At 38.9% G+C, this 25,243-nt stretch overlaps 3 protein-coding genes across 3 annotated transcripts; 2 read left to right on the forward strand and 1 right to left on the reverse strand.

Annotated features, from left to right (window-relative positions):
• The first annotated feature begins 346 nt into the window (after positions 1-346).
• LOC131452887 (uncharacterized) lies at positions 347-5,691 on the forward strand. Its single transcript, XM_058622425.1, has 2 exons — positions 347-381; positions 2,602-5,691. Exon 2 carries the CDS (start codon positions 2,658-2,660, stop codon positions 5,226-5,228), a length of 2,571 nt encoding a protein of 856 aa, XP_058478408.1. The 5' UTR covers positions 347-381; positions 2,602-2,657; the 3' UTR covers positions 5,229-5,691.
• Positions 5,692-6,170: 479 nt separating this feature from the next.
• Positions 6,171-11,667, forward strand: hpxb (hemopexin b). The gene is made up of 10 exons (XM_058622079.1): positions 6,171-6,305; positions 7,343-7,368; positions 7,577-7,663; positions 7,767-7,921; positions 8,001-8,154; positions 8,806-9,018; positions 9,128-9,220; positions 10,739-10,869; positions 10,962-11,109; positions 11,298-11,667. Exons 1-10 carry the CDS (start codon positions 6,241-6,243, stop codon positions 11,522-11,524), a joined length of 1,299 nt encoding a protein of 432 aa, XP_058478062.1. The 5' UTR covers positions 6,171-6,240; the 3' UTR covers positions 11,525-11,667.
• A 5,881-nt stretch (positions 11,668-17,548) lies between these two features.
• On the reverse strand, positions 17,549-23,885 carry LOC131475853 (gap junction alpha-3 protein-like). The gene is made up of 4 exons (XM_058654203.1): positions 23,640-23,885; positions 20,698-21,057; positions 19,508-20,061; positions 17,549-19,067 (listed from the first exon to the last, which is right to left on the reverse strand). Exons 2-4 carry the CDS (start codon positions 20,764-20,766, stop codon positions 18,230-18,232), a joined length of 1,461 nt encoding a protein of 486 aa, XP_058510186.1. The 5' UTR covers positions 20,767-21,057; positions 23,640-23,885; the 3' UTR covers positions 17,549-18,229.
• Between the last annotated feature and the right edge of the window lie 1,358 nt (positions 23,886-25,243).

The following is a 25,243-nucleotide window of genomic DNA, read 5'->3' on the forward strand; positions in this document are numbered from 1 at the left end:
TGCGATCTCTCCTTTTTAAAAAATAACAAACCCTTAGTTTGTACCAAAGTGTATTTAAATAATGTAGGTGTGCAGTAGACATCAAGTAGAGAAACATATTATTCTTACCTTATTCAGCTGTGTTTGTGTGTACAATTTAATGAGCCTATGTATTCAATCAGTACGTGTACAGGATAAATATTAATTTGTTTACCTGCACAAACGGACTGCTGTGGGTTGTATTGGACTGTGACAACTACCTGTGCAGAATGAAATGAAAGAAAGAGGGAGGGAAGAAGGGTGAGATGGGGGAGTGACGGAAAGAAGGGGTGGGAGGGTGGAGTGTAGGCTCGGGGGCAGAACAGAGAAGGCATCAGAGGAAGCAGCACACCTTGAATTCAGGTAGGTCATTATAATTTATTTTTTTTAAGGTAATAAAAATGCCATAATGTGTAAATGCTCTCTGCTAAAGTCTAATTTTTCACTTAAAGTTTGGATTCTGAGGGGGGGGGAAAACTTCCTCAAAACTATAATTAAAAAAAAAAAAAAAAAATCAAATTAAAGCTAATTACTTTGCTGTCTACAGATTGTTGCTGATTTGCCTTCAACAACTGAAGTAATTTAATTAAATGTTTGAGAGAGGTCTTTACCTGTGAGCGCTGCTGAATAGAGCCATTGTTTCGTTTTGATACGCTGGAATGCTCCTGAACATCCTGCATAATCCTCTCAATTATGAATGGTATCATTTATTCCATAGTCTCAGCACCTCAGCAAAGGCCATACGGTAACTTAGCAACTAGTGCTTCTCATTCAACATTAAAATGGGGCAACTTGAGAAGACCCAGTGGCCTCACTCCAGGACAGTGACAGGGATTTGTTTCTGAAACATAACCTACATTTTCCCCCATTCCAACAAACAGGTCATTACCTATTTATCTATATTATCTATAACCCAGCATACAATGAAGTTTTGTCTTTGAAGTGGAAATTAATGATTTTGATTCCATATTTGTCTCCTGCTCCTTTCAGATTCTTTCTTAGTTATTCTTAAAGTTACAATGTCACCTGTCCTGAATACCATACAACTGTCAAATGTCACCCAGATAACATCTTCAACATCTTTTTAAAACATGGGAAACAGATTTTATCCACTGACACTGTCAGGGCACATTTTTCCACAGGGACTTAATTGTGAACACAGAGGTAAACCAACACCTCACCCTTTCATCCTTGCAAAAGCGTTGTTGTTTTGCTCCAGGGGGTTAAAAGGCTCTTTACCTATTTTCTATACCAATAACATACAGTACACATGATGATACCCACGATTGCCAACCCACAATATGATCCATTTTAAAAGCCGAATGGAAAAAAAGACATAGGTGACCCCTCTCTTGGCAGAGTCTCACATACCTTCAATAGGTGGTGAAAGGCATAGCTCAGTTTCAATGCCTTGAGCAGGCAAGCATCCTATTTCCACCAAAGGTGACAATGGGGGTCTGTGCTTCATTTGGAAGCAACTAGCCTGATGAGGTTTAATGATGAGTCAGGTTTAAAGTGACTCGCAACCCCCTCACCCTTAAGGTAGCATTCAATAATGATTCAATAAGCAAAATGTGACAAATCATTATGATTTTTGTAAAAGTAATGAAAAGCACAGCATGACACAGGTAATTAAAGGCAAATGTTTGCTTCTGTGTTCAGTGCAGGACAGTTTAATTTAATTTGACACTAAATTAATTTCAATTAATTGTGTTTCAATTGTCAAAAGTTGGACAAAAATAACCATTTAAATTGTTGGCTGCCTTCTAGAGCAAGACATAATGCAAATTTTGTTGAATGACCGACAGAGAATATTAACTTCTGGGCAAAAACAGGAACGAAAGGGCAAAAATACAAAACACACCAATCTTACATATACTCCTATAAAGGGAAGATTCAATGCTTATTTTTTTAACCAATGCTGTCAGTGCGCATCAGTGTTTCTTTATGTCTGTATTTGCAAGCTCCACTGTGTCATGCCATTTACATAGTTGATGCAGCTATCACATTGCAAACTGCTGCGCTGCAGTATACTGCTTGGTGGAAATGCATCTTTTGAAATGCTTTGGCAACGTAATAATGAACATCCAGTTTATTGTTGTGGTGATTGACTGACCTAGGGGAAACAGGACATTGGTTATCGGAGAGCACTTTAAAGTCTTGTGAGAAACTGAATATTGTGTGGGATACAGTTGCAACGAAAGGAAACCAGTGTCCTAGTTTTGAAAGAGTACACAGTTTCTCTTTAGGTTAATGTGGCACACAGAGAGTAAGTTTACAAAATATTGAAGCAATTCATAGTTAGACTCTGGGTAGTTTCTGGATCAAGAATTTTGCATTGCATACTATACTTAACCTTATTTCAGTCTTGATCTGTATTCATACATCAAGAGGCGTCAATTTTACCAAACTCTTTAGTAGCGCTTGTAACCTTAACCCTAACCCAAGTGACAAAAGCACCTAAAAGCAACAGATTATTTGCTGGTTGTGTGCCTTTGACAGACATGTGACTCTATGCTTATGTCTTATTGTTCATGATTTTAATGATAATGTTTGTTTCTTTTGCATTTGCTCTCTTTACAGACAAAAAACAATAAAGCCTAATTTCACAAAAGGGACTAATTCAAATCTACAACACAATGTTAATGCGGTCTCATTCAGAGAGAAGACCCCTACCTGGGTTCTCAGCCCTGCTGACAAACACTACTCCAAAACGGAAAGAAAATATCTCCCCTCCATCCCTGTCCCTCACACCCCGGCAGTCTGTCTTTGCACCCATATCTCTCACGCCACCACCTCCCTGGGTGACTCAGGCTCTGTCCAACCTCGAGCAAGGAGAACGAGAACTGCAATCCCTCAGGGACCGACAGCAGAGCGAGGTGGAGGAGGTGAACCGTGAGTTGGACAATGCAGTGATTAAAGCTCAGAGAGAGGAGCGGCGCCTTCTTGAGAAGATTGAACAGGACCACAGAGAATCCCAGCGCCATCTTAGTCAACTGAAGAGGGAAAATGCTGCAGCGGTGAGAGTTGTGCAGTCACTTGTTGACCAGCAGCTTAGAAAAATGGGACAACTTATGGAACAGGTAAAAAGGTGGGGCAGTACTGCTGGTGAAGCCAACAAAAATCAGCTCCAAAAAGGAGTGGCCGAGGTCACCCAACCTTGGGAAATCTCACTAACCATGAAAAGAGTCAGTTTCTTACCAAGTCCTGGGTCCAAGACCCTGAGTTTAGGGGAAGTAGATGTCCATGAGCAATGTATGACATACCCCATTGGTGTCTGTGGTGTTCAAGGACAGAAGTGTGCCTTGCACTCAGGGGACACAACCTTTTCAAACCTTACCCCTCTTGAAATTCGAAAGGAACCACAACCAAACAGAGTTGGACAAAGAGATGAGACCAGTAAGACAAACCCTGGTTCTATGCGCGTTGTCAGGAAACTGTGTCTGTCAAGTTCTACAGAGAATGAGGATGAGCTCAAGTCCCCTACTCTAAGAAATCGTGGCATATCTGAATCTTCTCAAGATGAAGAACTGGAATCTGTTTGTTCAGACACACAAGGACAAGACCTTTTCCTTGCTGTCCCGCCAGTCTCCAGTCAAGGAGAATCTGAAGGTGATGAATCTGATGGCCGACAAAGCAGAACAGAGAAGCTCTCCACACTGAAGTGTGAGATGAAGCAGAAAACCTTTGTCTTGGTCTCAAGTGAGGAACCTTCCTATCCTCCAGAAGAATCTGATGAAACAAGCTGTGATGTTGCAGTATCCCCAGAAATCGCACGCAAAAGTTCAGTCTCCAAATGCAGTCTTGATCTCTCCTCTGGACATCGTCTTCTTTCTCAACAAACCTTTTCTAAGACAAAGAACACAAAAGATGCAGTGCTAGATAGTGGAAGCCCTCCATCACCAGTAGATAGTGAGGATTCTTGTTACACCTATACTGTAAATACTCCAATCAATGGATCACTTAAGCGAGACCGGAGTCGCTCAATGTCTACTGCTGATCTTCCCGGTAAACTACGCCCTTTAGTTAGTGGAGACAAGAGTGAGCGCAAAGGAATCAGGAAGGTGAACAGAATGCGACTTGCCTCTGAAACTTCTGCTCTTGAACAACCCCAGGGAAACAGCCTTGAATCTGACCAGAACAACACAAGCTCAAATAAACGACAATCAAGGTCCCAGACTCGTGTTACAAAAGGCTCAGGTTTAAACCATGTGAGCAGATCTCTGTCCATGTCAGCTATTGAAGGTGACAAATTAGACAAAGAACCACAGCCACACAACACAGACAAAGAGAAAGTTGTACCAGCTCTGAGAGACCTGGAGGAAGAGGGTGGATCAACTGCACTGGACTCAGCTTATCTGGTCAAACAATTTGGAAAACAAGGATCAGGCCGCACTGATTTCAATCTGCCAAGCGGCGTCCATGCATCCATCAAAGGGCAGCTATTTGTCGTTGACTGTGGAAATGCCCGCATTCAGGTGACTGATCTCCAAAAGAATGTTGTACAGCAGGTGACCCCTTCAGGATCCGAAAGGTCTTCACGTATCTGCAATTATTTTGATGTAGCTGTGAACTCAAAGGGCCTCATTGCACTGACCTGTGCTGCTGAACGTGCTTTGTTGGTGTTTAGCCGCCATGGGCGCCTCCTTCAAACATTTGGAGGAATAATGATTGGTACCACCAATGAAGAGCTGGACGCCCCAAGAGGAGTAACTGTTACCCGTGAAGATGAGTTCCTGGTTGCTGACATTAAGCATGGAACTTTAACTGCCCTACAACTGGACCCTAAAACTGGGGCCAGGTTGGAACGCACTGTAGTGACTGGGTACCACAGACCCTACCTGGTGGCGGCCTGTCTCACCAGTGGGCTCATGGCAGTATCAGAACGAGGAAATGAGACTGGACGAGTCCCATGTATCCGTGTCCTGGACCCAAGCTGGACCACTATCCGAATCCTGGGGGTGTGTTCTGGCTTGGGGCCTGTCCTGACATGTCCTTGGGGCCTGTCTATTGACAGCGATGGGGATGTCCTGGTGACAGACTGGGGCAAGCAGCAGCACCGTGTGCTTTTCTACCCATCCAAGGGTGTTGGCTGGCCTCTAGTAAGTGATAATCTCAGCAGCCCAAGAGGTCTGGCACTGCTCCCTGATGGTCATGTGGTCATTTCAGACAGTATGAATCATTGCATCAAGATCTACCGCTACAAATGAACTACAGAGGAAGGTGGCAAATGGATATATAGAGAATTATGGATAGATTTCATTGGGTTTTTATTTGTAACATCAAGTTATAGCCCTTGGAAATGTATAGAGTGAATTTCTTTGAAAACAATTTACAGCCTCTACCTCTTGAGATAATTGTGTTAAAACCTTATTATTTTCCTCATTATGATAATCATTCAGTGCTAGGATAGAGTAGAATGTTAGCGCACATAGTTTTTATTACTCTTATACAACACAGAAAGTATACATGTACCTGATATTATATGAATGCTTTTAAAGTGACCTTCAGACTTTCTAGTTTGGTGAACTACACTTAATTGTACCTGAGTGACATTTTGAAATTTTGAAATATTCCAAAAGATTTAGTTAATTGGTAATCATGACAAGTTTGAAAACTGTAAGTCACAGATCAAAGAGTTTAGTGTGCTTAAGATTGGGAGGGGTATGCAGATTTTTGTACTGATATTTTCTCTGATTTGAAAAAATGTAATAAAATTTTGGAAAATAAAATTTTCCATAATTTGTTACTGTCTGGCTATTTGCACACCACACAATTCCACAATTCCCTGGTGTAAATAAGTGGAAACTGGGTTTCAGAAAATTCTTATCTTCTCTGAAGTACTTCAAAGCACAATTATGACAATGATTATCTGTGGGCAGTTACAGAGATTAGACAACACTATATATTGTGATTTAAGCTACACTATAAAATGCTGCATGATATTGTTACTGATATTCCTGTTTTTCCAAAAAATATATAGATTTAACCCAATGAGTAAATTGTAATGAATGATCTTCAGTCATCATGTAAAAGCCTGATTTTGCAACAGCTAAAACTCCGGCACCCCAACTATGCAAACAGACATTGAGAGAGAGTTTCCTAACATATCAACACACCCACACACACATTTCAGTATAAGAGTGAAGGGTTAGCTCCTGCAGAGCCACACTTCACAGTTCTGCTCCACAGTGAGACCTGACTTCATCAGGACCACACAGCATGGACCTACTCACCAAAACTCTGTTTCTGTGCTTAGCACTTGCCCTCGCTAATGGCGCGCCTGCGTGAGTATTAATTGACTCTTTATTTGTACAACGTTAAGATGCTTCATGCAGGATGCCTTACACTCTCTAGAACAATAATATGCAGTATGATTCAGTTTCAAGTTTATCTTCAGGTTTCCAAATTACATTCAAGTACAGTTAAACATGAGCATATACAGTAGCTAGGCTAAATTCGGAATATACTGTACAGAAATTCAAGTCAAAACTCACCTAATTCAAACTACTTGTAATGTGAAAATAATGTTTTCTATTTGAGAGTCATATCTTAGAATGTGTAATATGTTAATTTTAACTGTAAGGCATCTTTTAGAATCTTTAAAATTGTATTATAAGTAAAATGTATTTTTATTATTGTTAATATCATCGGAGAGATGATCATACTTTCCTGGATTCAGTTTTTGTTGCAGTAAATTGCACTAAAATGTAGCACCCACTCAGCTTTCACTATTTTGTGTATTATCGCATTAGTTTAACCCAGTGTTTTACAAAGCCTTATATATGGGACCCTTTTTTTCATGAAATGGTGACGCATATCATATAAAAAGTGACAAGAGCCAATTTGTCATTATGTAGTGACTAATCTACAGCCAAATCTATAAAACCTAATATCATTTTTGAATTAGTAAACACATTATTTCCAAGAAATGTTTGATAAATTCATTAAAATGTAATTTTATGAATGTTATTTACAATATATATATATATATATATATGTATATGTATATATGTATATCATAACTAAAATATTTGGATGATTCTGCAAATTTCATTGGGGACGCAAATAAAAAATCCCCCGCAACTGTGGGTCCCGACCCAGTCTTTGGTAAACACTGGTTTAACTATTGCAACAAAAATAAACAAGTCACCGTCCAGTCATTTCATACTTCTGTTTGCCAGTTCACAAAGTTCTCCGGTTAAATCAATAGAGCAAACAGAAAAATGTTACATCATGCTAAAGCCAAATCAAGAACATTTGAAAATGAAATGTGTTTAAGAAATACAATCTTTCTTTTCTTTCTTTTTTTTATCATCCACAGACCTGGGGCAGATGAAGAGGCAGATGGTGGGTTTAATTAAGTGAAATAACCACATTTTATTTCTAGTTTATCCTTAACTTCTCTGTAATAAAGTAGTTAAAATCATTGATCGTTAAAAACAAACAAAGGATATTTTATCAAAATAAGTTGTTAATCTGAACAATCTTTGCATTTACTATCCTTTCAACTGTATTGATGGCAATTTAACTTATATTTTCTCCTTTTTAAACTAAGCACATGTTGCTGTGCCAGACAGATGTGAAGGTATCGAGTTTGATGCCATCACTCCTGATGAGAAAGGAACCACTTTCTTCTTCAAAGGTGAATCTTTTGTTTTTGGTATATATTTTAAATCGTAGACACAATTTTGACCAAACTGAATATAAATTGATTTGTATAAAATTAAACTTTGATGTTCTCTCAGGTTGCCACGTGTGGAAGGGTTTCCATGGTCCAGCTCAGCTCTCCAATGAGGTTTTCAAGGAGCTGAATGGCATCAATCACAGTCATGTTGACGCTGCCTTCCGCATGCACAACACAGAAAACCCAGACGTCCACGATCACATCTTTTTCTTCCAGGTATCATTCGTTCAGTGTGATATGATTCTGTAAAAAAAGCAGAGCAGTGTCCGTCACTGATATCTGCACTTTCTTTTAGGGTGACAAAGTGTTCAGCTATTATAACCACACCCTGGAAGACGGATATCCAAAACAGATCCTAGAGCAGTTCCCAGGAATTCCCAGCCACCTGGATGCAGCTGTGGAGTGTCCCAGAGGAGAGTGCACAGCAGATTCAGTTCTTTTCTTCAAGGGTGTGTTGGCATTCACTTAGTCACTTATATAAACATTTAAGGCTTTAAATTGACATTTAAAATGAATGGATGAAACATTGCAATGAGATAAAGGGACACTTTGACAAATGCCTGAGGAATAGGACGATCTCGGTGTGACAAAGATAATGGCTCCCTCTTGTGGTGGGGAGCAGCTGCAGCCTTAGATGTTTGTGACACACATTGCATTGGAAACCTGGAATTTAAGCCTGTCAAAAACACCTTGAAACATTTATTCAAAACAGAAGCAAAACATGACATATTTAAAAGTCTGCATATCATTGAATCTATCTGTAATATGGATTTAGTAAAGGAATTAACAAAAATCTGGTCACAATGCTAAATAAATGTTCCTCTTTCTGTTCAACAATCTGTTCAATATTTTACATTTGCCTCACTAATAAAATGGAAAATGTCTACTCTCACAAATATCTACATGGATACTTTCATCCATCTCCGCCCCTGGATAATTGTTGCAGATTTTTTGTTAAGTTAGGAAAGATGAATAACCTCCTTTATACAAATTTTTAGAAAATCCTTTTAGTCATTTTAGTCATATTATGTTCACAGATAAAGTTATGATTGGACCGCTGTGAATGAATAATATGTTGGAGATGATTCTTTTCCTCACAGGTCATGATGTGCACATTTATGATATCAGCACTAAGCAGGTGAAGACCAAGAATTGGCCCCACCTGCCCGTGTGCACCTCCGTTCTACGCTGGCTGGAGCACTACTATTGTTTCCATGGACACAACTTCACCAAATTCAACCCAGTCTCTGGAGTGGTGAACGGCACATACCCAAAAGACGCCCGCAATTACTTCATGAAGTGTCCCAACTTTGGTGAGTTCACCAAGAAAAAGAGCCCTTCAAATCTTACAGTTACATTATATTGACATAATGTATGCATTTACTTTCACATAAATGTGTCCTATTTTCTTTTTAACTGCAGGTCATGGATCACACAGCATGGTCCCTAAATGCAGTGAGATCAAAATAGATGCCATCACTGCTGATGATGCAGGCAAAACGTATTTATTTCAAGGTATGAGTCACAAAAACAAAAATAACATTATTATTGGTATAATAGTTAGTTTATTTTGGTGACATGTATACACAAATAAATGCAGATACATTTGTATTGACACATTAAACACACATTCTTATCATTTAAATAGCAGCATTCTGCACATAAAGAAATAGCGCGAAAAGGTGTAGGCTGAAGCTAAAGCTTATTTTGACACAGGTCCACCAAGTCGTAAAATTGTAATGTCCGTAGGTTTAGGAATAATGCATTACTTAATTTATTGTAAGTAGAATACTTGATAATTCTTATAGCCCTTTTTTTGGTTTGTTTTAGAGGCGTAACCCCAAACTTCAATACAATAGGTTATATAAATCAAGAGAGAAATACAATATTTCTAAAATTATATCTAGATCTAGGCAATATAGCAATTACTTTATATGTTTTTGTTTTAATATTATACTGTATATATATGTGTATTCCTCCATAGCTCTGGTCTCAGGGGCGGACAGGGAGTACAAACGACCATTGGGGAATGTGGCACACTTAAAGGTGGCTTTAACCTTGATGAATACCTCTTTTAAATCTAAATATTCCTTGGGGACCTTGTCAGGTCAGCATAATCCAAAGATGGAGCTTCAGAGTCAGGGGAAACACTAGGAGAAGCAGACAAAAGACACAAAGACACTTTGGTCCCCACCCTAAAACATGACCCTGAGATCATTCTATCAGTGGGTTGTACTTCGTTAGCCAAGGGTGACCAAGAATTACTGGGTATTGTGGTGAGTCAATAATGTGAAAAGTGATAAACTCTGAATGGTTACCTGATGTGAGGAAAGAAATGGGTGGAGTTTGGTGAGAAACACGGTTGAGTAGTTGACCGTCCAGGGCTTGGCCTCCCTGGGCTCGGGCAGGGCCTGGAGCCGGAGTTGAAGTTGTTTAGCCAGGGTTTGGGTCATGAAACTCTCGTCTGCACCAGAGTCACTGAGAACAGAGAGATTCAACAAGGTGGTTATTCTTATGGTGGTTAATTATGACATAAAAAGTTGAAATTATGAGATAAAAACATTGAAATTGTGATATAAAAAGTCATAATTATAAGATAAAACGATTATGTCTAACATCCAATAGTTACCTCATTTAAGATTGCACATTGTGAGAGTGGTTAGGCCAGCAAGGCGATGGATGAAGGGGCCATTACAAACATTACAAACATTACAAACATTGCCGCATGCGCACTTCTTATCATTTTATCTCATAATTATGACTTTTCAACTTTTTATCTCATAATTTCGACTTATTTTGAGGATATTTTTATTATCAAGGCTCTTTTTTTTTTTCTGACCGAAATGGGCTTCCATATTTAAACCAAAATACTGGTCACCTGTATTATTTAAATATAAAAATCAAACAAACAGTTAAACAAAAAACTAAACTTACATCACAGCTCAAACACTAAGCAAATTGGTTTCTGACTGCCACTGCATGGTTAATGCAGAGACATTCACAATGACTATGAATATTCTTCAATCTTCTCAGGTCCTATGTACATGCGTCTGGACACCCATCGTGACGGCCTTCATCCATTCCAAATCACCAGGACGTGGAAGGAATTGACAAATGGCGTGGATGCTGTTTTCTCTTTCGTGGACAAAATCTACATGATTAAGGTTGAATTATGATTCCTCATGTAGTTGCTGGGAAACATGAGCATTGTTGAAATGGAATTTAAAATCATTTTTGTTCCTCCAAACACCCTCAGGATGAGCAGGTTTACATCTATAAAACAGCTGCTCACTACACTCTGATTGAAGGTTACCCCAAAACCCTGAAGGAGGAGCTCGGCATTGAAGGACATGTGGACGCTGCTTTTGTCTGTCCCGGTGAACACACAGTTCACATAATCCAAGGTGAGGTTACTGACAACCAGTGTCACTGTGTTTGTGAATTTCTGTGTTGAACTTGTACTTTTAAAGTAAATAATATGTGAATAAGTAAATGAAATTATTTGGAACATTTAAAACCTCCATACAGAGAGTTTGATTTTGGGGTATGAAGGATGAGACTTTTGATAAAAAAAGGATTTTTCTTTCAACAGGAAAACAAATCCGTACTGTTGATCTCAGTGCCTCACCCAGGGCAGTGACTGCTGATATGCCTCTGCCCATAGCTGACATTGATGGTGGTCTGTGTGGTCCAGAGGGAGTCACTATTTTCAAGGGCTCACAGTTTTACCAGTATAGGAGTGTTAGGATACTGGCTACAGGCAAAATCTTTGTCAACCCTCAAGATGTTACCCCAGCAATGTTGGGGTGTCGAGAATAGGAGTCAGGGCTCAGAGCTCCTCACTTCTGAAATAAGGAATAAGGCACTCAACATGTAATATGTTTGAAAAGTCCTCAATCCATGCATTCAAGATGGAGTTTGATGCCGTTTGGTGAATAAAATGTTGAAAACTGCGCACAGGAGAGTAGAGTCAGTGTCATTTGTGATTATTAGGGGTCTCTAGTCAAAGAGAATCTGAAGGTGACGAATCTGATGGCCGACAAAGCAGAACAGAGAAGTAAGCCACACTGAAGGGTGAGATGAAGCAGAAAACCTTTCTATTGGTCTCAATGGAAACTTCATACGTGACACAAGAGAGCAACCACATCTACGAAGATGAACTTCACCCAACAGAAGGTCAGCCATTTTGAATTTAGCTGCCATTTTGCCACAAAACAGAAAGTGCTCTACATCGCCAGAGCCATACATCGACCAATCTGCACAAAACTTCACACGTGAGATAAGTACGGATGCGTATTGCATTCACTTGAAAAAAAAAGACATATTAATTTATTTTTTGGTTTGTTTTTCTGAGTAATTGTTTTCTGATTTACTGAATATTTCTTTTCCTGTGTTTAGAGAACATTTGAAACAATAAACGCATGCATTACTTTATTGAGAGCTCAATTCAATGGTAACAATGTGGTATGGAAAACCGGAGTTGTTTTTTCAAATGAATGCAATGCGCTTCCATAGATAAGAAAACATCTGCACATGTAAACTGAGGCATAGTGCCCCCTGCAGGCAGCATGGTGGCTGCGAGGGCCTGCACAATGCTGCTTGCAGCTTTAATTATTGATAATATTCTTGTTTTTCAGAAACTAAAGATATAACCCCAAAAGAGTCAATTGTAATGCATGATCTCAAATCTTGATGTAAATAAATTCAAGTCAAAACTCACCTTACTTATAATATGAAAACAATGTCTTCTATGTGAGTCAAAACATATTTCTTTGGCTTTAGTTTTTGTTGCATTAAGTTGCACTAAAACATAGCAGGGCCCCATAATTGTGTCCACCCACCCCACTTTCACTATTCTGTGTATTATTTTATTAGTTTAACCCAGTGTTTCCCAAGATTTCTTTTAAATAAACAGTGAACTATACAAGAGCAAACCTGGCATAATGCAGTGACTAATCTTCAAATCTAATCTACTAATCTACAGATTTAATTTTATGAATGGTATTCAAAAAATCTAAACATATTGTAAATCGTGACTAAAAAGTTGGGAAGATTCAGCAAATTTCATTGGGTACCCAAAGGAAATCCCCCGTGACCCATCTGTGGGTCCCGACCCAGTCTTTGGTAAACACTGGTTTAACCATTGCAACAGAAACACACAAGTCACTGTCCAGTCCTTTCATAACTCTGTTTGCCAGTTCACAAAGTTCTGCGGTTAAATCAATAGAGCAAACAGATAAATGTTACGTCATGCTATGTTCTTGGTGGCGTAGCAGTGAAGGACCTTTTATTGGCCAATTCCACAGAGCTGTAGAAGATGAAGAGACAAATTTAAGTGAAATAACCACATTATATCACTAATTTGTCCATAACTTCTTTGTAATAAAGTAGCTAAAGTCATCATACGGGACATTTTATCAGAATAAGTTGTTAATCTGAACAGTGAATGTTTCGTGATACACAATTTATGCATTTACTATCATTTCAACTCTATTAATGTCGATTTAACTTATATTTTCAACTCTGGAATAAAACTTGGGAAGGTCTCGAGTTTGATGCCATTACTCCTGATGAGAAGGAACCACTTGGTGAATCCTTGTCCAAACTGAATATAAATTGATTTGTAAAAATGAAACTTTAATGTCCTCTGTGGGGTGGTTTCAATGGTCCAGCTATGCTCTCCAAAGAGGTTTTCAAGGAGCTAGATGATGTCAATCGTACAGGTCATGTTGACTCTGCCTTCCGCATGCACAACATAGAGAACCCAGATGTCCATGATCACATGTTTCTCCTCCAGGTATGATTCTTGCACATGTGATTTAATTTTTTTTTCTATTTAGGTTTCAACACAGAACCAATGCTGACAAACTTCCACTGTCAAAAATAAAACATGTTTGCTTCCCTTACACACGCCTCTTCCTTCTCACCTGGAACTAACCTATGTGCATTTCCTGTGCTAGTGCTCCACCCAGTGTTTAAACCAATAAACTGCACGTACAAAAACCAAAAACCATGAATATTCTTCAATCTTCTCCAGGACGTGAAAGGAATTGACAAATGGCGTGGATGCTGTTTTCTCCTTCATGGACAAAATCTACATGATTAAGGTTGAGTCATGATGTTGGAAACAACAACATGAGCATTGTTGAAATGACATTTAAAATCCTCCTTGTTTCTCCAAACACACTCAGGATGAGCAGGTTTACATCTATAAAACAGCTGCTTACTACACTGAAGGTTACCCCAAAACCCTGAAGGAGGAGCTCGGCATTGAAGGACATGTGGGCGCTGCTTTTGTCTGTCCCGGTGAACACATAATCCAAGGTGAGGTTACTGACAACCAGTTTCGGTGTGTTTTTGAATTTGTACTTTTAACATAACCAGTATATAATGTAGTAATGTAATAAAGAATAAAAGTGAATGAATTTAGTTGGAAAATGTAAAACTTCTATACAGAGAGTTTGATTTGGGGGTGTAACGGAGCAGCACAAGACGTATGAGCTTTATTTTTGTTGACTTTTGATTGACAAAGATTTTTCTTTGAGGGCAGAGACTGCAGATATTCCTCTGCACTTAGCTGACATTGATGGTCCAGAGGGAGTCACTTCTGGGTGTTGGCAATCAAGTCAATGAGTCAAGGCTCAGAGATCCTCACTTCTGAAATAAGCAATAAGTAACTAAAAAAAAAAATTCTCAATCCATGCATTCAAGGTGGAATTTGTGCTGTTGTTTTTAAGATGTGTCACAATGTGGACGCAGACTATCTGCCATGACGCTGTGGCAGCACATTTCACATCGCATTGATTGTTGACTTTCCTGTTTTGAGAAGCTGCAGCTTCACTTCACAAGCGGAATACGGTTTTGTTTTTGGCAGTAGAACATTTTAATTTAATTTGCAAAGTAATGTTAATTCATATTTAAGTTCATCTTTGTTTGACTGATGAAAAAGTAACTATGTGCATTGTGGAATCCAATTTCTTTATAGATACACAATCACAAACCGCATGCTTTACATTAAAGATACGTCTACAAATTAAATACAAATTTACATAAAATCACTTACAAGGATTAAAAGCGAGTATCTATAAAACGTTGTAAAAAAAAAAAAAAAAATAGTAATAGTGTTCCATAAAGGGCTACAAGGTTAAGACAGCATGATTGATAAAAGATAATTGTAATCAAATCGAATTGTGAGACCAGTGTGTCACAGAGTTTCTATATTAAAGCATCGTTTGTTACTGTTTCTGTCATTTTGATTTTGCAGGTTAACTATGGCTCATTAAAAATAGCTTTATGGAGAAAAGCCTGAGCAGAATCATTAAAGGATGCCAGCGTTTGACCACTAGAGGACCTACTGAACAAATACATAGCAGTGAGTACAACAAGTAATTTGTTGCAGATCTACAGTGTATGCAAGTATCTCTGTGCAGATGTGAAGCCTCAACACTGTTAACGTTCACTGTTACTTCGTCATTCGGGTCAGATTGAAGCACAGAAGAATCATAGAAACATTTATTGCCAAAAAGACATAAACATAAACCACAAAATAAAGGTTCCCATTGGATGAATCGCTGTGTAAAACCTGACATATTTATCATGTCGTTATCAGCGTTTGTAGAATTCCATATCAAATGTACAGTGCTTTTCACAACCTATAGGCAGAAAGTCCAGTATTGGAACAGCATTAGCAGGCATTCACGGCCTTTTCACTCTCTGGAGAGTTTTTTGTTCAACCAAAATCCCTGGGATTTTCAGCAGGGATAAAAGAAGAGCTGGTCTCAGCACAGCTTCATCAGTGAGGCCATGAGGCCATGAGATGTAATTCCCAGGCACCAGATGCTGAAATTTGTGTTTGCTTATTTGTGTGTGTGTGTGTGTTGTGTTTTATATTTTTGATTGCAAGGTATTGCAGCTCTTGCTGCCTGTTTGTATTTTGAAGATGGTCTCGAACAGAAAGGGTGAAATAAAAAGGATTTTATGTTTTCCAAAGGTTCTACAGCGTTTACCATTTTTCAGTGGCTGATATGGTTTGTTTAAGTTATTTCTAACAGTAATTGCTGCAGTGTACAAAATATGTCTGCCAGTTTAAGTTGGAGGATCAACGGTTTTCTTGTCTGAAGTGGAAAATAATCGCTGCGATGACAGAAAACAACCAGTTAGGTACAAAAAGTTTATTCAGTAACAGTTCTTTCAACATCTGAGGTAAATGGACATTTACATCAACATGTTCTTTAACATAAGAGTCAGGCACAAGGCACTTCTCTTCAAAGACAGTCACTTTACAATAGCAGTAAAAAGCAGGAAGTTGTTGTTTATTTTGAGCACGTGGGAGTCTGTTTCCCTGCTCGTCGGGTTGCCATGAAAAATCCCATCGCACAACTTCTTTTTTCCAAAATGGGATTTTTGATCAAAGGCACATCTGTGGTGTAAAAGTTGGAGTCAAAACTTTCTCCCAATCCAGATTCAGAACAGAGTCATTTCTTGTGAGTGTATTATTGCCATAAATAAATAAAAACATCCCTCCTCCTGTTGAACACCCTTTGTTATAGTTCCTCTCTATTTATATTATTTGTATCCTCACAACAGTGGTCTTTCTATCTAACTGTGCAAATTTTATGTACATATTGAAATATATTAAAAACAGCTTAGAAAGAAAAAGGTTATGAAAAAACATTTGACACAATGTAATTTGCTCTCTCTAAATAAATAAATCAGTGTGTGGTTTAGCACCAATTATTTTTTTTTTTCAATCATTGGTAAAATCATTCACATCACAGCTGATAACATTATTTTTCTAAAAACCGATGAAGCACTTCTGCTGCCTTGATGTGCTGAAGTTGTTCACTTTGATCTGCGACATGTAAACATTGGAGAGCAGGTAATAAATCCTGATTCCTCCTCAGTTGTTTGGCACTTTTTTGATAATTGCTGCTTGGCAAAACTTATAGGGACACTTTAGATTTCTTTGATTTGTTGATGTGTGAGGTATTAACACATTATCAGCACGGATTGTTTGACTAATGTTGAAGAAAACAGGCTGCTGTGAGGCATTTTTCATTTTTGTTGTTAAGTTGTTTTGTTTTGTTTTTGGCAGGAATTAAAGAAGAGGAAAAATGAACATCCTATCGGGGGATATCTATGAAGAAGTAACTATAAAATCAATTTCTTCAATTATACTGCTCTTGTTTTTTTAAAGTCTACAAGCTACTGTATGTTCAGCAACTCGTCTAGAAAATGAACTTAGAGTCCTCAAAACAGAACACCTTGTAGAACCCGACAGTCCTGTTACACACTGCAAACACAAGCATCAGAAGGAAAGTGTACTGATTTATGCTCTGTTCAAGCTGCAAAGCTACACATTGCTCAACAAAGAAAGAATGTGCTTATATCTTGAATATGTATTATTCTTTATTTGCATGAACTTTTCTAACTTTTCTAACTTTTCTAACTTTTTTTTGTTGCATAAAGTGACCAGTACAAGCACTTGAAGGTTTCCCTATGGTTCCTCAAGGTTTTCTTGCAGCTTGATCGCAACGTCTGATTAAAATACAAGTAGTTCTGTGAAATATCATGTGTAGAGTCTATCAACATTGATCACACACTCGTTAATGAACTTTATGATGTTGAAACTGATGTAACGGCAGAGATGTTATTTGGCAAACACTGAAACGAGGGTATTCAACTTGTTTTTATATCTTAGTGAGGACGCATCAGAGACATAATGCATTACCTAGCCCCTAAACCTAACCTTAACCATCACATCTAAGTGCTTAACCCTAACTCTTACTCAATCCCTAACCCTAAAAACAGGTCTTAACCCCTTAAGCCCTTGAAAGTTTTGGGGCCCAAATAAAATGTCCCCACAAAGATAGATGTATGTTTTTTGAGCCTCACAAAGTTATAAATACAAGTACACACACACACACACATGCACAGGGTGGGACTGATGAGTGCATCCCTCTCTTCACTGAAACAAACACAGACTCACTGATTCAGACACACAGCTTCCTGACACAAGATAAAATAAAACAAGAGTGCAAACCTCTCCTCTGATGTAAATGAAACATGCTACATAAATGAAATGATTTTTAGTTAGTCGTGGTGGCTTTGCAGCCATTTTGACACTGGTTTATGAACACTTGCATTTAAATGAGTGAAATTGACTTCATTTTAAAATGTAGGGAAACGATAAAACAAAACAAAATGATTCCAGATCTCTCACTGGAGGATTTTGGAGCAAAGCCTGCATAAACTAATGTTTTCAAAGTTGACATATCACTACTGATTGGTAAACAGAGCTTCAGCAGAGGGAACTCACTCAGTGTAATCTGGCCAAACTCCTGCTTTTTCCTATTTCTGCTTCATAAATCTGAGATTAGCAGCCACCTGTTTATCTTCTGCCTGGCAGAGCATCAGTCTTTTGTGTGCTGCGGTTGTGTAGATTTCCTGCGTATACAGTGTGTACGTCAGATTGTGTATACGTGTATGAGTGTGTGTGTGTGTGTGTGTGTGTGTGTGTTTTAGCTACACTGCCAGGTCATCAGGTCGAGCTCTGACGCTGCTGCTCTTATTGGCGCGACTGGACTTCCAGGCGTCGGACGCTGCAGCAGATGGAGGCTGATGCATCTGTGCCCAGGTGACCACGGTAAAGTCATCATGTGGGAGCAGACCAGGTGCTGTGGTCACAGCGTTTTCCCCGTCCACCGCTGTCTCCTCCTGCATGAGGGAGTAAAGAGGGGTATTACGAGGGAGTGTAGGAAACATGGAGCGTTCTTCTTCCGGTGTTAGGGTCGCCTCCTCCTGAGGAGTGGAGGATGAGGAGGAGGTGGAGGAGGGGGAGGAGGAGGGGGAGCACTTTCCATTCTGATTGTAGAGCTCCAGTGCCATGTTGTTCCAGTTCTGCTCCAGAGCAGTCAGCTGCCCCTGGCTTCCGATGCTCATATTGTCTCTGCCGCCATAAAACGAAGCAGACAGGTTCTCCAACAGGAAGTCATCTGGGTGGAAATCTGTGCCATCCCTCTTGACCTCGGCTGGCACAGGGGTGACAGCCATGTTTGGGTTTGAAGTAATTATTGTGTGTGAGGCTTCTTCTGGACAGCAGGCTCCGCCCCCCACGATGCTCACAGTGGCGTACACCGGCAAACAGTCGAGCACCAATGGAGCTTTCCGCTCAGGAATCGTGTCCGGGTCGCTGGGGTCCTTCCTGCTCAACGGCAGCGACTCGCTGTCAGGTACAAACTCGTTGGTGACGCCCTGTTTGACTTTCTTCCAGCCCAGGTGGTAGATCTCCAGCAGGTTGAGGACCAGGGAGACACAGGCAACCACCAGCATGAAGATGATGAAGATGGTCTTTTCTGTGGGCCTGTGATGACAAACAAACAAATTGATAATTATTCTGTGTAAATGATGATCTTGTATTTTATTTTATCGATATTATCACTGATTAGGGTAACATTTAGGATAAGTATCTTAAGTGTATAGTAGTTATGTTATAAGTGTATAACTGCTTTAAAATTTAAATAGTTCCTTAGAATAAGCCTTTTATTTACATTTTAGTCAAAGGCTCTGCTTTACAAAGACTGCCATGAGTCCTGCATGTCTGACACTCTGCAGTCTCATCACCTCTCTCAGTGGTCCTTTATGAATCTCCCACTATTATGATTGCAGACTACAGGCAGTGCAGGAATAGACACGTTGACAGTGTTTGACTGTGTATGTGTTGCATTGCAAATGAACAAACGGACACAAGCAAAAAAATACAACTAAATCAAACAAAATCTTCACTGAGTCCTACTTTCTAACCTGGAGATGAAGCAGTCCACTGTATTGGGGCAGGGCCAGCGGCGACATTTATAGAGTGGCTTCAGGTAGAAGCCATAGAGGAAGTACTGTCCCAGGATGAAGCCCACCTCAAACAGAGTTTTGAAGATGATGTTGAAGATGTATGTCTTCAGCAACGCCCCACGGATCCGGATCTTCCCGTGCTCATCCCGAATAGGTGGCTTCTCCCTTTTACCGCCCCCTCCATCACCGATCCTATTGTGATAGAGGGGGTCATGATCTTCCTGGTGTTGCCCCATCTTCCGGAGCTCCTCCTCCCTCTCCCTCCTCTTCTCCTCCATGCGGACTATGTGCAGCACATGGCCCAGGTAGATCAGGGTGGGCGTTGAGACAAAGATGATTTGCAGCACCCAGAAGCGGATATGTGAGATGGGGAAGGCCTCGTCGTAGCAGACGTTCTCGCAACCGGGCTGTTGTGTGTTACAGGTGAAGTCCGACTGCTCGTCACCCCAGACTTCTTCAGCTGCTGCGCCAAGCACCAAGATGCGGAAGATGAAGAGGACAGTCAGCCAAACCTGGGGAGAAGGATGGATGGAGAGGTTATCAGAGCAAACAGCCCAGAATGAGAAGGCTGGAAAAGCATTACACTATGAGTAATGTGTGGTATAATAAGACATAATAAGGATTAAAGCAATGTAAGTGTTCTATTTATAAGGGCTTCAACAATTAGTCGTTTGTAGACAGATTACTCAATTAACACTATTTCTATAATCAATTATTTTTGATAATAGTTCTGTGACTTTACCGTCTTATATGGGAATATGTCCTGATTAAATATAATTTTCTGAATTTTATGGATTACACAAATAATCAATTAACTGAGAAAATGCAGACAAATACTTCTCATTCTTGCATAAGTGTAAATTTTTTAATATTTTGATGGCGTCATGTAGTTGCTGCTCCATCTTGTTTTAAATCTATAACCTAGTGACTGATGAATCACACTGCAGCTGCAATATGTGTAAAAAAGAATTCGATATTTTACTTAAACCTTTAAACCCTGGGGCCTAAAGCAATATCAGCAATATTGAAACACTTGCATTCAACTACTGCATTTCAGGGTCAAGATTTAATCCTGCTTTCTACAACAGAGTTCTGCAAGAATAATGCAATGTGATTTTCATCAAGTTAACCATTACTCGGTGAATCACCTTTCCAATCACAGTGGAGTGTTCCTGAGCATTCTCCAGCAGCCGCCCCAGAAAACTCCAGTCACCCATGCTTCACTCGATTTTCTAGCCTGGAGGAAGACATGAGAGTCTGTGATGAAGAGCAGGAAAGATACAAACAAGTGGACATGAGCAGGAGACACTGCTGTCTTCACTCAGTCTCTGGCACTGGTTTTCAGTTTCAGTAATCTTACTGAAGATATTCAAAGAGCTGTACTGGATTTTGAGCTGGCAACAAAATGGTAAAATAATCATTAAAAAACAGAGGGAAAGAGGACTTACGAAAATGTTGTATTATCGGTTTTAAATCCATGGACCAGAAATCACAAGAAAAATCAATATCTGGAAAGAGGAGAATAGATATTTGTCAACTTATACTCTTCTTTTACTTAATCCATTAAATAGGATTATAAATGTTACTTTATTGTGTACATTGCAATAAAACCATGGCACAAAAAGAACCACAAAGCAATATTTAAAATCTGTGTTTGTTTGCTTAGCTATTCTGACAACATTTAAAAACAGGGATTATCCAGACTTCTAAATGCAGCATTCTCATAGTACTTTGTGCAGTAGTTAACTTCCTAAAACATTACCCATAATATAGTCATTTATTGTATAGTATGATAGATTAATGTAAAAGTGTATACTTATCAGCATAAGCAATTTCCAGTAATCCAGACATATTTGACATATAAGACAATAGTTTAGCATTAGCCGATGCGGTGTAAAGAATTACACTTTCATCAGAAACAGGACCATGTTATTATTTGCTTTTACTAGGACTGCACATTTAGGAAAAAACAAAAAAAAACTCTCATATTGTGGACAATGTTGTGATTTGTAAAAATAAACTACTGCATTTTAACAAACATTTTAACAATTGGGATGACATTAATTGTGCAGCCTTATTATTTACTTAAAGTGGCATTTATCAACTGATAAATTGATCAACTGAATGTCCAACATTTACTCTCCTGAGGGACATAACTATGTCTTTACTGAGTCATTTATATGAAAAAGAAATGTAATGAAATGACCTTAAATCCGCACATTTGTGAGTAACTGTCGCTACAGTACAGTGCTGATCATTCTGACGGAGAGAACTGTTGCTGAAATCTTCTATAAATTTACATTACAATCATTACAATTTAGAGAAGCCATTAAAGTGTTGAAGTTTCCATATGTCAGATTGGAATAAACTGCAACAACTCCACTGCCTTTATCTGTCTGCCAATGTCTTATATGTATGTGTGTTTGTGTGTGTGTGCATTTTCATGGACATGCACATATTTGTGTGTGCGTGTGTGTGTGTGTGTGTGTATGCTGTGGCACTGGCTATCAGACAATAGCTGCCATCTGTGGGAAGTGAATGAGTGGATAACAGGTTGTTCCTGTTGAAAGCTGGACTCATCACATCCCAGGAATGCTGAGGGGGCAAATGTTTTCCTGGGATCAACTGATGCACGCACACACACACACACAAGTGCTCACACACACACACACATACAGTAGCATCCACTCCATCTGTATTTCTGAACCAATTAAAAAAACAGCCTAATCAGAACTGTAAAATTCTAGTTTTGAATGTGACATGAAAGTTAAAGGTACAACAATAACATAAAATATCACTGTAGAAATGCACAATGAGTTCCACTGAGAAACATGGCAAATACCGAAATAAGGATAATGAAGTTGTGTTCTGTTACATTACCCCTTTACACCACTGATACAATTCAAATTCCATCTCCTTGACTGTTATCAGGGCATCTCTGCTATACAACCCAATATAGTGATGCTCCCATGATCTACTGTAACAGCAGCACGTGAACATTAACATGATGTGTTGACGTGATGAAATACCATCTGTCATGACAGACAATGAGAAGCTGCCAGATGGACATTGTCTCGTCTGGTATGTGCTTTTGATGGATCAGAGGTCTTTGTGCTACAACAGCCCAAACAGTTAACTCCTGGCTTCCCATTTGCACCTGAAAACGCTGTAAGTCATGAAGACAGTGTCAGTGACTGAAAATGAGCCGGATACACGTCCATAAATATGACAATCCAAATAGATTAACCAAGGGAAGCTCATATACCTGTGCTAAACATGGAGGAAAAATATGAAAAGTAAAGGGTTATCAGGAGTAGAGGAGCTGTTTTCAATTAAAATATCTCATCATGATTTTTCTGACATATTTGATTTAAGATAAAACTGTAACAGTCAAGTTTCACTTCAATAGACGGAGCATTTGCACATGAGATGCCATCAAATACACTGCAAACACGAGAAGTCAGTGACAGTTTTTAAAATATATGCATATTTGAAGTTGGAAATAGAAAGAATACACTGGATGAACTCTTTTGCAGTTTTGCATTGTTTCAAATTGCAATTTTGGAAGTGAAGTGCAAAAATTAAGCAGATAAAGAAAAAATGCCTGAAGGTGCTTAAAACCTGCTAAACTTGTCATGATGTCAAGTGCAATATAAATATAAATAGAGACGCAAAGAAGCATCACTCACTCGCAGCACTTTACAAATGTGATGACATAAATGTATGTGGATGTGCATTATTGTCTTAAAGACAGTGAAAATGATCAAAATAAAGACTTTAAGTGCGTAAACTATGGTCATTTGCAGAGAGTCTCAACAGTGTCTCGCCCACTCAGTTAAAGTAGGGTGCTTAAGGAATATTTTATACACCTAAAATCTCAAATATCACACATTTATTTCTCTTAGTCTCCTGTCTTTCCCACAGGGAAGTAAAAGCAGCATGAGACAAGTAGATAATCCAGCAGGTGGAAGGATGATAATCCCTCCTTAACCACCTCCTCCTCTTCCCTCCCACTTCAGCAACATCAGCATCACTTCATCCTCAACACCATCTTCATCATCATCATCATCACCCTCCTGCTCCTGCTTACCGTCTCCCAGCCAGCAGCGCGCTTCTCCTCCTCCTCTCACTTCTGTCCCCCTTTCCTTCTTTTGAGTCCCACGCGTGGGCTCAAAGCGACTGAGCGAGGAGTCTGTGAGATTAGTGGGAGAGAGAGAGGGAGAGAGTTAATGAAGACGCGAGGTTTTTGTTGTTTTTTTAAAGTGGGTGCGCGTGAAAAATCTGTCCCACGAAGGCAAAGCGCAGTGGGTGCGTCCCGCGTGGCCAAGGCCAACCGCCACAGTCACACACTGGCGTGTCCTTGCATGGGGTGGGGAGGTGGGGGTGAAAGGTTTGTGTGTGCGTGGATGTGTTTTGACAAATCCACTCCATCAATCGTTTATCAGACATGAAATGACAACTGCTGCTGCAGTAGAGTGCCCTGTAATAGTCGACTCAAATAAAAGTACTACTAATTAAATGAAAGTACGGTACATGTAAAATAAAATAAAATAAAATAAAATAAAATATTCTTATTCTGGTTTTGTATATTTAGGTTTTGTGTTTTAATGCCTGTTTTGCTCAGTTTTTATTATTATTGTGCAACATAATTCTTACAATGTCTGTTGTCCGTTTTGCATAAAGACACCAAAACAAATTCCTTCTGTGTTTAAACCCCCCTAAAAAATATGACAATAAATGACTAAAAAAAACAGATTCTGATATACTCAGAATCTGTTTGTTTTTTTAAAGTTACTCAAAGAGCAGGGGAACTTAGACTGAAACTCATTGTTTTTAAATAAAGGAACACTTTTTTATGAATAAAAGAGAAATAACGATAAAGATTCACAGACTTTTATTAGGCGTTTGAGGCGCCTAATAAAAGATGTGTTCACTAGATTCACCAGATTTGTTCACTATCAAGAATGTAGTACATACAATTTAAATTAAAATATTTGTCCCTATTAAAATAATAGGGACAAATAATATTTTTTTAAATCCGGTGCAGGTCTTAAAATAAAAATAATGGTGATTACCTTATTGGCCGTAATTGCTTACAAGTAAACATGTATGAACACGTGGATAATCTTTTTTTTTTTTATCAGACATATAAAACTTTGTATTGTAGGTGTTTCTCTCAAAGAACAAAGAATATTATATGGCAAATAAAAACTTAAAATCCTTTGAGGCCCACCTGCAATACCTCCAAGATCCACCAGTGGGCAGTGTGAAAAATGCATACTTTTAGACCATTTAACAAAGAAATAATGACATGAAACTTTATTTATTGAAGTACAGTGAGAAGCAGTTTGAGCATCTAAGCTCAGTGATTGAAAGTGAGAAAAATAAAAGCATTTGTCTGCATCTGTGTTTCTACATCACTAAATCATTACTATACATCTGAATATATAGTCTGTACATAATCCTACTATACAATTGTATTAACAAAAAAAGAAACTATGAAAAACAAAGAGCTGAGAATCACAAAGATTCACTTGAGGTGTTGACATCTTCTCAAACCCTCAACTGGTGTCATAGAAAAATGTCCACTTTTACTTTTTGCTCCACCGCAGCCTGAAATAGAGTCTTTCTCATGTGAGAATCATCCACTTTATTGCTGCTCCCTCATTTTTAGACAAGTAACTTCTGGTTTGT

Source organism: Solea solea, chromosome 2, assembly GCF_958295425.1.
Source record: "Solea solea chromosome 2, fSolSol10.1, whole genome shotgun sequence".
In the NCBI taxonomy this organism is placed as follows: domain Eukaryota; kingdom Metazoa; phylum Chordata; class Actinopteri; order Pleuronectiformes; family Soleidae; genus Solea; species Solea solea.